General features: G+C 51.4%; 1 protein-coding gene across 3 annotated transcripts in view; it reads right to left on the reverse strand.

Moving 5' to 3' along the window:
• Window positions 1-11,784, reverse strand: part of ZC3H7B (zinc finger CCCH-type containing 7B) — a 55,982-nt gene extending 44,198 nt beyond the window's left edge. The window contains exon 1 of one of the 3 annotated variants that reach the window (XM_026479561.4): window positions 11,697-11,784. Coding sequence is in view for 2 of the 3 variants with exons in the window: in XM_026479559.4 (XP_026335344.1) it covers window positions 9,138-9,293 (156 nt within the window). In the remaining variant the exon portion in view is untranslated. Of the gene's footprint in view, window positions 1-9,137; window positions 9,332-11,696 lie in introns of those variants that run through there. The other 2 variants (XM_026479559.4, XM_026479560.4) reach the window with 2 other exon arrangements.
• Between the last annotated feature and the right edge of the window lie 4,441 nt (window positions 11,785-16,225).

Raw genomic sequence — 16,225 nt, forward strand, 5'->3', positions numbered from 1 at the left:
ACTGCCAACATCTACCAAAAAGAACAAGGCACCCAGTTGCCCTTCATTCTCCCGAGTACAGCCCCCAGCCTGTTCCTTTCCCAGTCACTCAGCTGGCCCTGCACTGGACTCAGCCAATCATAATGGTCCTTTTACTTGCCGGTGATTGGATTAGGCAAGGGCACGCGACATCATCCTGACCAATGAGAGAGGAGAGGAAGTCAGCAAAGGGGTTTCTGGGAATGGTTTTCTTCACACTTCAAAAGGGACAGAAGCCATCATTCCTTTCCTGCCGCTGTATGACAGCAGGTAGTGAGATGCACGCACTGGGGATGGCGGAGCGGAAAGACAGACCAAAGGTGTTGAATGACATTTCTGACCCCTCAGTTAGCTGATCCTGGGACTGCTCCGCCTCATTTATCACCTGAGATTGTAATAAACGCCCGTTTTGAGGTAGCAATTCTGTTACTTGCAGCCAAAAGCCTTCTACATGATAAAGCGCCCTTTCCTTTGACCCAGAAACTTCACTTCCAAGAATTTAATCTACTAAAATCCTTGTACAAGCACTCAGTTATATTTGTACGGGATGTATTTTTTTAAGAGTGAAAAACTAGAAGGAACTTTAACGTCCACCAGTAGAGAATCAATCCATTGAGTTAAAGTACACCCTTCCATGGAATACAATGCAGCTATTGAATCTATTTATATGCCTTGTCATCGGGATGCCGCCATTCATAGTTGAGAAAGAAAAAAAAGCAGCAGATTCCAGAACATTCTGTATTGTATGATCACATCTGTGTGCAATGTGTGTTTACATCAAGAGGAAGTCTGAAAGATATTCTCCAATTTAACTGGTTCTCTCTGGGGACTGGGGTCTGCCAAGGGGCAACAGGACACAGAACACTTTCTGCTTTACGGACCTCAGCATTATTTGGATTTTTTGCACAGAGCAAGTATTAACCTTGTAATCTAAAATACAAAATGAGATGACTAACTTGAGACCAACCTGGTAGGGCAGAGGCCAAGTGGGAACCAGTAGCCTGTTTTCAAACCCAGTGTTCCCAGGTCTGCCCAAGTGTCATGGGCCGTTCTTCCCAAGAGAAAGACCAAACCATTGACCTGCAAACCATGAAGGAAGCATACTTTTTCTTTTTCTCTCCCCCCCTCCACTTTTGAGAAGAGTTTGATTTTGACAGGATTTCAGAGATTCAGATCTTCATCAGACCAGGCAGAAACTGCGCCAGCCTCTTCAAAATCTCAATGCCTGGCCCTGTGCTTGGTGCAGAACCAAGTGCTCCGTAAATGGTGGTAAAAGAAATGGACCAATGAATCAATTCACCCAACCCAGGCATTATATAGATAAGAATGAATGAGTTGAATAAATGAGAAAAATGGACACTGAAATAATCAAGTAATAATATTAACATTTGCTGAGGGGTTACCATGTGCCAGGGGCTGGCATGATCTCTCTCTCTCTCTCTCTCTCTCTCGGCATGTCATGATCTCTTTAGACATACTACTTTTCAGCACACCCTGTGAGACAGCCTGTCATCCTCATTTTGCAGAGGACAAAAGAGAAGCACAGAGAAGTTACATGACTTCCCCAAGGTCACACAGCCGGCACATGATAGAGCTGGGATTTAAATCCTGGCAGCCTGGCCCTGGGGCCCACACGCATCACCATCTCTGTTGCCCATTAAGCAACCAGACTCAGCCTTAGGACTCCTCAACCTGTCCTCATGCTCCAGTCTGCCCCACCCCCAAATAATTCCCTCCCCTGATCCTGAATCCCCTTCTGAATAATGTACAACCTCTCTTCCTTTTCTTGGTCACGTTTCATGAAACAGTAGTCTACACTGTCTCTACATCCTCACCTCCCACTCCACTCCCCAAATCTCAGCAACCCCCCTTCCACTCCACCAAAGGTGCTTGCCAAGGGTCCTCTCCATCCCAGAGACCTCCTGGTTGCTGAGTCCAGAAGAGGGACAGTTTGTCACTCGCCTTTTTCAGGACTCTCAGCTGCAACTGCCAGGTCCTTCTCACACCTCTCTGATCGGTCCTGTTCTGTCTGTTAGGGGCTCCTCTTCCTCTGCCCAGGTCTCAAGACCAATGCATTCGAGCTTCCGTTTAAGGGACAGTGCTCCTGCTCTCCTCACTCTGCATGCTCTCCCCAGATGAGCTCTTACATTTCATGATCTCATGAGTCATGTCGATGACTCACAAATCTGTTCCTCCTGCCAGGCTCGCCCCCTCCCCAATATTTCAGATTCATGTCTCTTACTCTCTGAGTGGTGCTACCTAGATGTCCAACACCCAGGCTGCTTAGGACCTCTATGCTTTTCCAAATCCTGAGCCCTCTACCTGGAATGCCCTCTCCCCACACACGCACCTAGCCAACTCCTATTCATCCGTTAAGACCCAGCCTGAATACTTCTGTGCCCAGAAAGTTCTCCCGGGTGCCCATCCCAGTTGGGTGCTCCTCCAACTTCCCAGGTTCCAAACTTAACTCAGCAGCATCTCTCGTGCTCCTCCTCCTCCTCCATTTCCCCCGAACTCCAGTGACAGCTCCAACTGCCATCCTGTTCTCAGTCGCCAGTTCCTTCCACCATTACCTCCGAAACAGTTCTCCACTCTGCAGCTCCTCCCACCACCTCCATGACCACGGCTCTCAGGCCCTCAGCATCTCCTGCCAACAGCCTCCGACAAGCCCCCTCCAATCTGCTGCCACTTGCTGGTCGAAGATGTTTGTCCAGCACGTATGTCAATGTCACTCCCCTGCTCAAAACCCTTCCAGGTGCACACGTGCGCACACACTGATGAATGCGGCTTTTTCTTTTTTAAAGGTGAAAACTGAGTAAGGGCTATAGGCTCCTAAGTACCAATACCAACTTTCTGGTTTTGATCCCGTACAACCACTATATGCCATCATCAGGGGAAGCTGGGTGAAGGGAACTCTTTGTACTATTTTTGCTACTTCCCGTGGATAAAAGTTGAAAAACAAACAAAACCTTCATGACACCCACTACCAGAAGGACAAAGGCCAAGCTGCTCATCGCGGGCACGCAGCACTGTAGGGAGCGCCTGGCCTCCCCTCCAGCCCCATGGCTGGCCTGGAAGGTTACACTCTGATAATGTCAGACCCAAGCTACCCACTCTGTCTGGAACAACCCTCACACCCACTGCTTCCTGCCCACCCTGGCTAGCGCCTGGTGCTTCTTTAAAGCCCAGCTGAGGTGGCTCCTCTAGCCGGAAGACTCTTTCCCCAACCCCCACCCTAACGCAGCACCCGAGGCTCACCACAACCATTGCACTCGCCCTAGTTCACCGATGGTGTGTGCTTACGGCCCCATCTCTCCCGGAACTACGAGCTCTGTGAAGGCAGAAGCTGCATGTGAATCATCTCTGGGCAGCACACGGGGACTGTAAAGATGCTGATTTCAGTCCTTTATTAAGCTTTTTCTCCTACCAGGCATAGTTCAAAGAGCTTTAAAATATAATACTTAGGGGCGCCTGGGTGGCACAGCGGTTAAGCGTCTGCCTTCGGCTCAGGGCGTGATCCCGGCATTATGGGATCGAGCCCCACATCAGGCTCCTCCGCTATGAGCCTGCTTCTTCCTCTCCCACTCCCCCTGCTTGTGTTCCCTCTCTCGCTGGCTGTCTCTATCTCTGTCGAATAAATAAATAAAATATATTAAAAAAAATAAATAAATATAATACTTAATTCTCTGGGCCCCTTGGTGGCGCAGTCAGTGAAGCGTCTGACTCTTGGTTTTGGCTCAGGTCATGATCTCAGGGTTGTGAGATCAAACCCTGCACCCGGCTCTGAGTATGGCGAGGCGTCTGCTAAAGTTTCCTTCTCCCTCTGCCCCTCCTCATGCATTCTCTCTCTCCCTCTCTCTCTCTCTCAAATAAATCAATAAATCTTTAAAAAATCTCACAACACCCCATAAGAAAGTACTATTATCATGCCCATATTACAGATGGGGAGACCAAGGCACAAGGAGGTGAACTAACCTCCAAGGGTCACACAGATTGTAAGTGACAGAGTGGGGACTTGAGCCCTGGCACTTGGGCTCTGGAGCCCACACACTCTCACCTCCCAACTCAAAGGTGCTTCCTCCCCATCCCCACCAGCTGCCTCCAGCCTCATCCCACACTCCACCTGCCTGGCCCTCACCTACCCCAGGTTTTATGGAAAAGGAGCAGTCAGTGTGGACTGCAGACTTGCCACACACTGCATGAACACTACCTGAGGTTACGTCATCTCCAAAGATGGCTGACACTTCTCCTGACTCACAAGGCCCTCGACAGCTTGCTCAGAGACCAGCAAAGATTCCATTTTGCTGTCCTTGACCTCACTTGTCAGAATCCCAGGTCAGCATTTATCCCTTACCCCACAGGCTTGGTACACCCTGTCTGTCCACCTAAGAACTCTAATCCAAGGAGGTCGAGGGAGGGTCTTGGCTCATTTCTGGAGCTTATGTGTTGGGTGTCATGCACCTCTTACGGCAACGGTTTTGAATCTGTGGACCATGGCAAGAACTCAGGGGGCCATGAACTTGGATAGGAAAAAACACTTACAAGTTCTTTTCACTAACCCCTACCTGGTACTTAGCATTCCCTTTAATTACGAATGCAAGCCATAGGCTGCAGGAGTGTCGTGCTAGAAATCGTAGCTCTTTCCCTGTCACATTTCAGCTACTGTCCGCACAACAAAATATTGTTCACGCTCATTACAACTTCAAAATCATGGTGCTTGTATTAGACTCACTGCCAGATCTTGTTTTATAGTGCACTGATAGAAGAGCCCAGCCACGGTTCAGGAGAACTGGTTTCCTCCGCAATCCTGTGTATTTTACTTTATGCATTTAAAAACAGGATTCTGGGGCACCTGGGTGGCTCAGTCAGTGAAGCGTCCAACCCTTGATTTCGGCTCAGGTCATGATCTCAGCATCCTGGGATCTAGCCCCATGTCCTTGTTATCGGGCTCTGGGCTCAGCGGGGAGTCTGTTTAACCCTCTGTCCCTCCCCCTGCTCATGCCCCCTCTCTCTCAAATAAATAAAATCTCTTAAATAAATAAATAAATAAGCAAATAATAAAACCAGTATTCTGAGAGGCTGTTCCTGGGCTCCCCCAGGCTGCCCAATGGGTCTGCAGTGCAGAGACAATTTAGAAGCCCGGTCCTAAGGAATCATGTTATATCCCCACCATAATCTCAAAGGCAGGTGCTATTATCCCCACTTTCCACAGAAAAGCTAGGCTTGAAAATAAATAAATAGATAAAGTCTTAAACAGAAGTGAGGCTTGGAGAGTCTCTGACCTGCCCAAGGCCACCCAGCTGCTGAGGAAGAAAGCTAGAGGCCCTAGGCACCAGGTCAGGCTCCACCAGAAACCACCTGTCAAGGAATGAACACAAGAAATGGACCGCCCACAGGCCTCGGCAACTTGCAGATTGTTTGTTTTTAGCTACCTTGAACAGAAACCAAAGTTCAGGAAACTTCCCTCAGCCCCCCCCCCCCCACGGCCCCACTCTAAGCCAAGCCAAGAGTAAGCGGCAGAGCATAACCCTCCCGCCTGCAGCCCTCTGCTTACAAACCGCTTTTACTTTGTCTTCTGCTCATAGCTACTTGGGGGCCGCAATGCATGGGAATTGTTCACACCCACAACTCTGTCTCCAGGGGTTCTGGGGGACCTGGTTCCAATCGCAGCACAGCCCCACCCTAGCTTTGAGGGCACCTCTCTGAGCCTTGGATTTGTCATTCGGGGGATGGAGCTCATGATATACCCGCCTTGCAAGATGATTTTGCAGATTTCTATAGTGGGCCCCTAACCCCCATATCCAAGAGATCAGACATTTGCTTTTCTCCTGCACCCGTACTGTTAGAGAGCACCTGGCAACTTACAAAAGTACCCCGTAACTGCTTTTTGATCAGTCAACACCAATTCCTTTGCAGTTTTTATCTATCTAGGCCACTCTTTTTTGGCAAGGGCTGCTCCGGACCACCCTGCTACTATTATTCATTTATTCAACAAATAACCACAGAGCACCTTTATGTGCCAGGGGCTCTGCCAGATGCTGGGGGAACGAAGTTAATAAAGTCCCTGACCTTGTAGAACAAGAGGTCCAGGCGTGGGAAGACACATAAACAGGCCAAAGTTAAATGCACACGGCAAGTAAAGCTACAGAGAAGAGTTAGGACCAAACTGAAATCGGAAATGTGGCAGGGAGTGACAGCCCTTCGGGGAGGGAGCATTTAAGAGAAACAGGAAGGAGCCAGCCATGGGAACACAGAAGGTAGGTAAGTGCGCACCAGCAAAGCGTCCAGCAAAGGTAAGGGCCCTGAGGTGCGAACAAGCTCGGAATGTTCGAGGAAAAGACAGAAAGCCAGTGTGACTGCAGCGCTAGAGTGAGGGCAAGCCAAGTAGGAAGCAAGTTTCGAGAGGACGAGTAAGGCTGGTTAGAAAGCTATGTGCAGGCCGGACTGGGGAGCCAGCACTGCGTTGTGTGTGTGTGAAGAAGCCACTGGAAGCTTTACAGTAGAGGAGGGACAAGGTCCCATTTAAATCTTGAGAAGATCCATCAGGCTGCTGCATTGAGGGTAGATGACAAGAGGGGAAGCTGGAAGATGAGTTAGCAAACTACTGCAGTGGTCCTGGCCGGATCAAGGTAGGCAGTGGGGAAGATTCAGGAACATTCTGGAGGTTATAGCCACCACAACCATGCTGTCACACCAGTGGTCTTAATATATTGTTTTCAAATTCTTTTCATTTCAGTCTCTCAGCACACCCAGGGAAGATGGGACTGAATTGGTGAGGCCATTTCACAGAATGAGACACTGAGGCCAAGAGTGACAATATGATTGTGCCCCCAGAACACGCAGCTAGTGTGTGCTGGAGTTGAGAATGAAATTCAGGACTTTGGACTCCCTGCCCTAAGTTCCTCTGCCTGCCAGGGGGACAGGGCATGACATGGAATGCTCCAGAGAACAAGAGCACAGATGAACCTCTGTAAACCCCGGAAGGGTCACAGCTTCCACCTCCCCTGCAGCCCTCACAGCAGGTGATCAATGGATCTCACTGGCTGACCCCAGCACTTTGGAAGACAAGGCTCTCCCAGGGAACGTAACACCCTGTTCCCTTTCCAAGTCACAGCGTGGAAAGGATAGGAAGAGCTGGAGGGCCGGTGACCCCTCCATTTTCTTCTTCTGCAAAATAAGGGCTTCTTACCTTTTAAAGGAGTGTCAAGAGGATTCATGAGAATATGGCCCAAAGCACAATACAAACAATAGATAATTGAGATTTCTGGATAGATAAGAGCTTCAAGGAGACTAAAAGAACTTGTGGGGCGCCTGGCTGACTCAGTCGGTAGAGTACGCGACCCTTGATCTCGGAGTCGGGAGTTTGAGCCCCACATTGGGTGTAGAGATTACTAACTAACTAACTAACTAACTAAACAAAATAACTTGAAGGCACCTCTCTTGCAGAGCAGCTAAGACCCTGGGCTCAGGAGGGCAAACTGCCTGGCTCCCTCTGACCCCGACTCCCGCCTCTACGGTAGCCCAGTGATCTTGGACCCCGTTTCCTCATCTGCAAGATGGGGCTGCGAAAACTCGTTCCTGCCTCAAGGAGTTGTTGAGCGGATTCAGTAAGAGAAGGCCCAGACAGCGCCAAGCACAGGGCTGGCGCACGGCAGCCTTCAGTACGTGGTGGCTGGGGTCCCGAACGGCCGCTGCTGCCATCAAGCCCGTGGGTCAGGCTCCGAGGTGGGGCTCGGCCCCGCGGCTGCCCGAAGTCGCCTCCGGCTGGGTTCTGAACGCAGCAGTGGCCCCACAGCCTGATGGGGAAACAGCGCTCACGCACCTGCAGAAGCCATCAGGGCGAGAGCCGAGAAACAGACCTCCTAGGGAAATAAATAAGGCAGGAAGGAGCCCCATAGCTGGTGATGACAGAGAAAGGAAAGCGAGCCCGTTTTCTATGGGCCATTAAATGTGATGAAAGGAGCTGGCTTCCGTGGAGGCTCCCAGGAGCTGACACGTAGCAGTCACTTCATCAGGCCAGGCCGAGGCTCCAGCTTCGGCTTGCAGCCAGACTTCCCCAGAGGACACCTGCACCTCTGCCCTCTGGAGCTACCACTGCCCGCCCCGTCGCTCTCTCCGCCCGTCCCTCCCAGTCCCTAGTCCCACTCGGAGCCAGGTCAGGAGCCAGGCTGCCTGGGTCTGCTCTCCAGCTCTGCCGTTGCACCTCCCGTGACAGTTTCTTCATCTGTAAAATGGGGACAGTTATAGTGCTTACCTGTAGGGCTGTTACAAAGATTAAGTAAACTCATCTAGGAAAAAGCACTCACAACAGGGCCGGACTATAGGAAATGCTGGCTTGGGTAATGGCTACAGGATTAAAAATTTTAAAAACCTACCACGCGTAGTTCTCACCTGACTCTCCTGCCCTGTTCCCCGGGGCACTGGGCTTCTCCCCACAGGCTACCATCACACACCATCAAACCTCAGGGCTCGTTTTCAGAAAGGGAGATTTCGTCCCAGAGAACCCCAGGGACATGAACTCACACCTGCACCCCACATCGTGTCTGGACCAGGTGGCCTGCCGCTTCCTTCTTCACACTGCCCTGCCTTTGCCCGGCTCAGTGCTTCTCCTCAGGATGCCTTCTCTGGCCTTTCTGAACCCACCTCCCAAATGTTCAAGTGGTAGTTCTTCTAGGAAGACTTCCACCCCGGGGCAAAAAGAAAACCCTTCCTCCTCTACAAGGGGGTATAATTCAATATGACAACACATTGGCTGAATGTGTCCTTCTGTCACCTCCACTGGGGCCTGGGGCACAGGGGGTGAATCAGACCCAGTGTCTGCCCTTGGGAAGCTCAGGTTAATCCCCCGTATCTTTCTCCTTTCCAAACGACAAACTCCTTCAAGGTGTCGAGCCAGGCACCCGCAGGCACTGAGGAAGTGAACTTAGATTCCACACTCAGAGCCCAGTCCTCCTTCACCACCATTCTGCCTTCTCCAGGCATGCTTCCAGAAATCTCCTAAGTACTTTCACTGGGCCAGCCCCGTGAGTCCCTGGGATATAAGGGAGTTCAGTAAAACTCCCCAGCCTTGGGGAGCCTGCTGGTCTTTGGGCTTAAGGCCCCACCCCCATTGCATTTACCAAATCGACTGTCCTGGTCTCTGTTCTTCGTCTACACATTTGAAATGGAGGCAAGCCAATTCTGACACCAATCTCCACATAGCACCCTCGACAGTCACATAAGCCTGGGCTCCAATCCAGGTGGCGGACATCGGGCCAGCCACATGAATCCTGCATTCCTCAGTTTTTCCATCTGTGAAATGGAGACAAAAATGCCCCCGCTCCCCCCCCCCATTGGAACCACCGTAAGAGTCAGAATGTCCATCAGCCTCCCGGCACAGAAGCAACTGTGGCCAGCCCAGGAATTCCCTTCCTCTTCTCTCCCCCAGCCAAACCTCCTCATTCGGTCAAGCTCAAGATCCAGTTCCTGGAGGAAGCCTCCCCTAACTTTCCCAGGTTACCTTGAGAGCTCTCTCTTCTGCTTCCTCCCACTGCATTGACTCCAGTATTGAGCACGTCTTGGTCTTCTCATGGGTTCTACTAGGGTTGACTTTCTTTCCAGCCAGACTCTAAATGACAAACTCAACCCCAAGCCTGCCCCACAGCATCTCACCATGCTCACAGAAGGCATTCAAAAACTAACTTGCTAAGGTGGCCCAGGCCTCTGGGAAAGGCTGAAGACTGGAGTCCGAAAACTAAGTGGGAATGCTAGCTCTGCTATGTGACTTTCCAGGGGGACGTTCGATTCTAGAAGCCTCAGGTTTCTCATCTGGAAAATGAGGATTGAATAATGTCTACCTGACATGGTTGCTATGGAGCACAGACGAGCTAGCATATGTGAAAGCCCTTTTGTTATAAACGAAAAAGTTCTATTTAAGGGATTATTATTTTCAGAGTCTCAAATCCAAACCTACTGACGCCTTAACTTTCTTATACCTAGAGACTAGCTCATCCCACAGAGCTTCTTAGCCCCAAATAATCCACCCACACCCGCATTCTTAATTGTCCATCCCAAACAAAAAGCCAACAGCCTAGAATTCAGAGGATCCATGGGACACAAACCTGGTTCCTGCTCAGGGACCACAAAATCTCTGATCCTCAGATCTCATCCCTCCTCAACACGGGTTTCTCCTTCCCAGCTTGAGGTACCTCGTGCCTCAAACCTGCCCCAATAGCATTTTGACCAGGCATCATTCTACCCCGCAGTCCAATTTCTATGGGAAGTCAAAATGGGGAAAGAAGACTTTGGGGGGTACAGTTGTCTGTGGGGAGGGGGGCAGTAGTAGCCTTGGTAGTAGAACAAAGATGCCGCTGGAATTTTGTGTCCAACAGTTGCTAAATGTACTATAATTATTCCATTTGTGTGAAAATCCAAGGATCTGCATTCTGCTATTTTCATGGGACTGGATGAATTGCAGATGCTGAGGAAAATGGTAAGAAGTTGGGGTTCGAAGTCTGGTACCTAGATACCAAAGTCTCTGTGAGCAGCCCCAGAGAAATGAAATCCCCGACAAAGCTGCTGTGGGCCCCCAGTCCCCCAGTCCAGGCCCAGCCCCCTTCACTAGCCCCAGACTCCCCCTTTCCTGGCTCCAGCCCCTACTCTTCCCCATTGATGCCATGTTGGCACCACAGCCATCAGGGGCAAAGGGAACGTTCCTACGTTTTTTGTTTTTTGTTTTTTCCTCCTGGGAAAACTGCTTTGTCTCTGCGAAAGACCCCAAACCAGGCACCTTATAAACATCTGAGCCAGAGAGATTTTAAAGGGGAAGAGGGGAAAGGAGGGAGCAGGCCCGGGGAGGGGGGTTTCCCTGAGGCCCACTGAGGGTGGGAGGAGGGTCCGAGGCCCGGATCAGTGACTCTGGGGCGCCCATCTCCGGGGGGCGCCCCCAGGCGCTGGAGCTGCCCCCCTCTCCCCCGCAGTCCCCGCGCGCTCCCGGCCCAGCGACCCGCCCCGCTCAGGCCTCCCAGCCTAGGGACGGATCTCGCGACCGGAAATGCCCCCCTGCCCAGACCGCGCCCCCCTTTCCTGCCGCCCCCTCCCCCCGGGCCGGGCCGCAGGCCCCGGATCCCCGGGCTCGCGTGGCCGCCGCAGCCGGCAGAGGCGACCCGTCGGCGGCCGCAATCCTCGGCCCTTGCTGCGGTCCCTTCAACTCTTGGCGCTGCGGGGCCAAGGCGCACACAAAAGGAAGGGGTGCGCTGCCAGAATCGCCCCTGCCAGCCCCCTCGACCCTCTTCGCGGGGGCCGGCAAAGCATCCGCGCACCCCAAAGCTCCGGATGCCGGGGCGGGAGCCCCCAAGGAAGAAAATTCCAAGGCACCCCCCTGGGAGCTGCAGGGGCGGCCAAATCACCCAGCGGCAGGTGCCCCCGGCCGCACAACTTTGAAACTTTGGGCAGGGCACGGGGACGGGGAGGGAGAGCCCCAAAAAAGAGGAAATGAAGATTTGGCGGCTCTTTCTTTATTTCTGCAAAATGCACTTTGCGGGTGGCCCGGCGCAGCTCCGGCCTGGCCAGGGCTCCCCGCGCCTCCTCCCGGCCCGGCGCGGCCCCCGGGCGCCCCCGAGCCCTCCCGCGCCCGCCGCTGGGACGCGGTCGGGCCCCGGCCTCTGCCCCGCCGAGCTCGGGCCGCGCGCAGCACTCACCTCGGCCGGGCTGCGCTCCCCGCGGGCCTGCGCCGAGCCCGATAAATGGTATGCTATGACTAGAGGTATGATTACGTTATTATTATTAGTAATAATAAGAGTAAATGCTATTTAATTACGGGCGGCCGCATCCTGCTCCCGGCGCCGCCGCCCCGGCAGCTCCGTCCATGTGGCTCCGGAGCGCTTTACTTTCATTTCCAGCCCCCTCGGCCGGCCGCTCGCGGCAGCACCCGCTGGAGGCACCCTCTCCCTGCAGCTCTTCCTCCTCGGGTCCTAGAGCGCGGCTTCCCTCGCCTCGCGCCCGGGGTGGGCGGCGCGGACTGCGCACCTGGGGGCGGGGAAGTCCCCCTGCCCCGTGGAAAGCTCATGCCTGGAATCCACCTTTATTTTCTTTAAACGTGGCCTTCCCTTGTAGGGCTTTTTCGGTGGGCAAGTCTGTATTTGTGGGCTGATGCTGGTCAAGCTCAGCACCTCGGCCCTTCCCCATCGGTGTAAAAAGCCCCCGCGGTGCCAGGTGCTTTCACAGAAAGCTCCCCCCAAAACCCTAGCTGTTTTGTGCCCTAAGCAAGGATGAGGACCGGAGGCTCAGAGAGGCATCAGACCTTCAGTCGACTGGTGTTTTATGTTTGAGATCTTTCCAGAAAGGATTTGAAGCTACTTAGACCCAGTAGGTAAAGGGAGATGAACCAGAGAGACTGGCTGTATGGCATCCCTGGCACTGGCTCAGAGCGGGTCGGGCCTGGACTGGATTTGAATCCAGAGCTTCTGATTCCAAATACGGCGTCATCCTCGCTACCACTACCGGCTCCAATGATTCCAGAGGACTCCCCCATCCCATGAGAGTTCTCTCATATGTCCTTCTTTCCCTCTTTTAATTTTGTGCACACACACGCATGCACTTATACACACACACACACACACAGGTATGTGTGTGTGTATATATCCACGTACATATGTGTGTATTTAATTTATTGAGGATCAGCTGTGAGCCCGGCAGACTTTATGTTATCTCTTCCCCAAACCTTTGCAGCAGACACATCTTAGGAGCTGGGGATATATTGGTGGGACAAAAATTTTTTTTAAGATTTTATTTATCTGGGGCTCCTTGGCTCAGTCGTTAAGCGTCTGCCTTCCGCTCAAGTGTGATCCCAGAGTCCTGGGTCCAAGCCCCTGCATTGCATGGGGCTTCCTGCTCAGCGGGGAGTCTGCTTCTCCCTCTCCCTCTGCCTGCTACTCTCCCTGCTTGTGCTCTCTCATTCTTTCTCTGTCAAATAGAGAAAGGGGAAGCAGCAGGCAGAGGGAGAGGGAGAAGCAGGCTCTCCGCTGAGCAGAGAGCCTGACTTGGGGCTCAATCCCACAGGACCTGAGCCAAAGGCAGACACTTCATGACTGAGCCACACAGGTGCCCCGTGGGACAAATTTTTAACGTTTAAACACACCACAGTAAGTGCTAGGAGGGCAAGCACCTGGAGATGTGTCTACTTATTTAATTCTCACAATGATCTTGGAAGGTTTGTTTTGTTGGTTGATTGATTGATTTAGATTTATTTATTTATTTTAGAGAGAGGGAGAGGATGAGCAGGGGGAGGGGCAGAGGGAAAGAACAGACTCCCCTCTGAGTGAGGAGCCCTGGGAGAGGAGACTTGTTCTTAGGACCCCAAGATCATGACCTGAGCCGAAATCAAGAGTCAGATGCTTAGGGGCGCCTGGGTGGCTCAGTCGTAAAGTGTGCGCCTTCGGCTCAGGTCATGATCCCACCGTCCTGGGATTGAGCCCCGCATCAGGCAGCAGGGAGACTGCTTCTTCCTCTCCTACTCCCCCTTCTTGTGTTCCCTCTCTCACTGGCTGGCTGTCAAATAAGTAAATAAAATCTTAAAAAAAAAAAAAAAAAAGGAGTCAGATGCTTAACTGACTGAGCCACCCAGGTGCCCCTGGAAGGTTGATTTTAGCATGCCCATTTTATAGACAGAACACTAAGGCCGGGAGATTCATTTGTCCCAGGTGGCAATTCAGACTCCAGAGCCTATGTGTTTTATATGACCTCCCACGATTTTCTACTCTCTCTGCCTTAAGGAAGCCTTGAGATGGGGGGGAATACACCTGCACCATCAGATGTTCTCAGACTCCTTTTTCTGTGAATGCTTTCTGTCTCCTCGATACTCTAAGAAATAAAAACGGCAGCCTCTGGCATGAAGAGGATGGGCATTTATGTCCAGAAATGAAAAGCAGAGTGCAGAGGCTCTCGGACTTACCGCAGAGCAGGGTTTGCTTAAAATGCGGATTTCTAATCACCTGCTCTCAAGAGATTCTAAGTCAGCATTTCTAACAAGCACCCCTTGGGGATTCTGATATTTTGTGGGAAATCAATCCCTGGGTTACCTGGGATAGACCCAGGATCATGGGTTAAAGGCAGCCACAGGCAGAGCCTGACAATTTAGGGAGGCTGGGTAATATGGTGTGATTAGGAAGACCGGGGCGGGGGGGTCGGAGTCCCAGCTCCCACCTCTTGCTAGCTGGGTGATCTGGTGTGGGCAATCTCACAGCATCAATTTCCTCACTTGTAAAATAAGGATAAGAGTATCTGATAAATATGCCCCCTGTACAATTTACAGTGAAACACTCTTGAAAATTGATCAGATTAGGCACCACTCTTGCTATCACCCCCATGTTATGGAGGAGGACACTGAGGCCAGTTGGATCCCCACATCTTGCCTCAAATGAACTAGCTGGCAAATGATGTGATTCCACCATCCCCAGTGGCCAGGAAGAGAACACATATCCTTAAAAGACTGTCCATCATTTAAAAGGGATTCAGCTGGACATCAACCCCCCCTTCGATCTGACATCAACTAATGAAACTGTCCATGCTGCCTGAGATGGTAAATGGGCCTTTACAAGATGTCAACCCTATGTGGTGGCGTTTTTGAGAGAAAACCCTCGAGGCTGGCACCAGTAGGCTGCGTTTGGGGAAGGCCAATGTCATTGGGCAGCAAATGCCCTATGTCCACACACTGAAGCCCAAATAGCAACAGCCGGCACGTCTTATTTACTATGAGCCAAGTACTTTGTACATGTTGATTCTCTTACACCCTCCCCCCTAAAACCCTATAAGGCAGGGATTGTTTTGACCCAGTTTTGGATGAAAAAAACAGGCACAAAGCAGTTAAGTAATTTGGTTGAGGCCACACAGCTAAGAAAGAGGCAGAGACGGAATTCAGACTCAGGCCTGTCTACCTATAAAGCCTGCCCCCTGCCCCCATGATGTGGACATCTAAAGTCTGGATGCATCCCTGATCACCCGTAAGGACCAGTCCCCTGAGAGGGTTGCCAGAGAATGGGAGTCAGACACTCATGCTCTCACCTTTGAGGAACTGACAGTTATGTCGTTAGGTTATCCCTTCTGCAGGGAGCACCTCCTCTGCTGAGCTCAGGGCTGCCGGGGTCCGGCCCTCAGAGATGCCTTGTTATCTCCTGGGGGGGGGGGCTCTAAGTGCATGGCAGCCTTTGCCGCAAGCATGTGCAATGTTCATTCAGTCACTCAACAAACGTTCATTGCCAGGCCCCATGCTGGGTCCTAGACTCCAGAGAAACCCCATGTCCCCACAGCTCTAGCATGGTTCCATGTTCCAGCCCTCCAGCAAGGGATCTTAACTTGGGGTTTAGGGAAGGGCCCTGAAGATGCGACGCACAACTTGAGGCTCAGGTCGGTGATAATAAGAGCACTATCCCCACAGGGTCATTGTGAGGATTAAACGAGTCCTCGCATGCAAAACGTTGAGAACTGTGTGATGAACTAAAAATAAATAATAAATTCTTCTGGGAAGTAGTCCGGAGAATTCAGATTCTCAAAGGTGAGAGTGACTTAAAAAGAGAGAAAGGGAGGGCACTGAGATAGGCTAGTCCCCAGACTAGCATACAGGGGAGGAAATGCAGGCAATAAAACGTGGTTACATTGTTCCCAATGTGTCATTATGAAAATGTGCAAGCATATGGAAAGGTGAAAGGACTGAGCAGTGAATATTCACACGCCCTAGATCATGCTACAATTGTTAGCATTTTGCTCTGTTGCTTGATCACCTACTCATTCAGCCATCCAACCACTCATCAAGCCACATAACATTTCTGTTCAAAAAAACCCAAAACAGGTAATTTTTAACTTATTCTTTTTTTTTTTTTAAAGTAAACTCTATGCCCAACGTGGGGCTTGAACTCACGACTCTGAGATCAAGAGGCACATACTCCACTGACTGAGCCAGCCAGGTGCCCCTTAACTTTATTTTTTTTTTTTAAGATTTTATTTATTTATTTGTCAGAGAGAGTACAAGCAGGGGATCAGCAGGCAGAGGCAACTCCCTTAATTTTATTCTTTTTTTTTTTAAGATTATTTATTTATTTATTTAACAGAGAGAGACAGCCAGCGAGAGAGGGAACACAAGCAGGGGGAGTGGGAGAGGAAGAAGCAGGCTCCCAGCGGAGGAGCCTGATGTGGGGCTCGATCCTAGGACCCCGGGATCATGCCCTGAGCCGAA

Source organism: Ursus arctos, unplaced genomic scaffold, assembly GCF_023065955.2.
Source record: "Ursus arctos isolate Adak ecotype North America unplaced genomic scaffold, UrsArc2.0 scaffold_21, whole genome shotgun sequence".
Taxonomy (NCBI): domain Eukaryota; kingdom Metazoa; phylum Chordata; class Mammalia; order Carnivora; family Ursidae; genus Ursus; species Ursus arctos.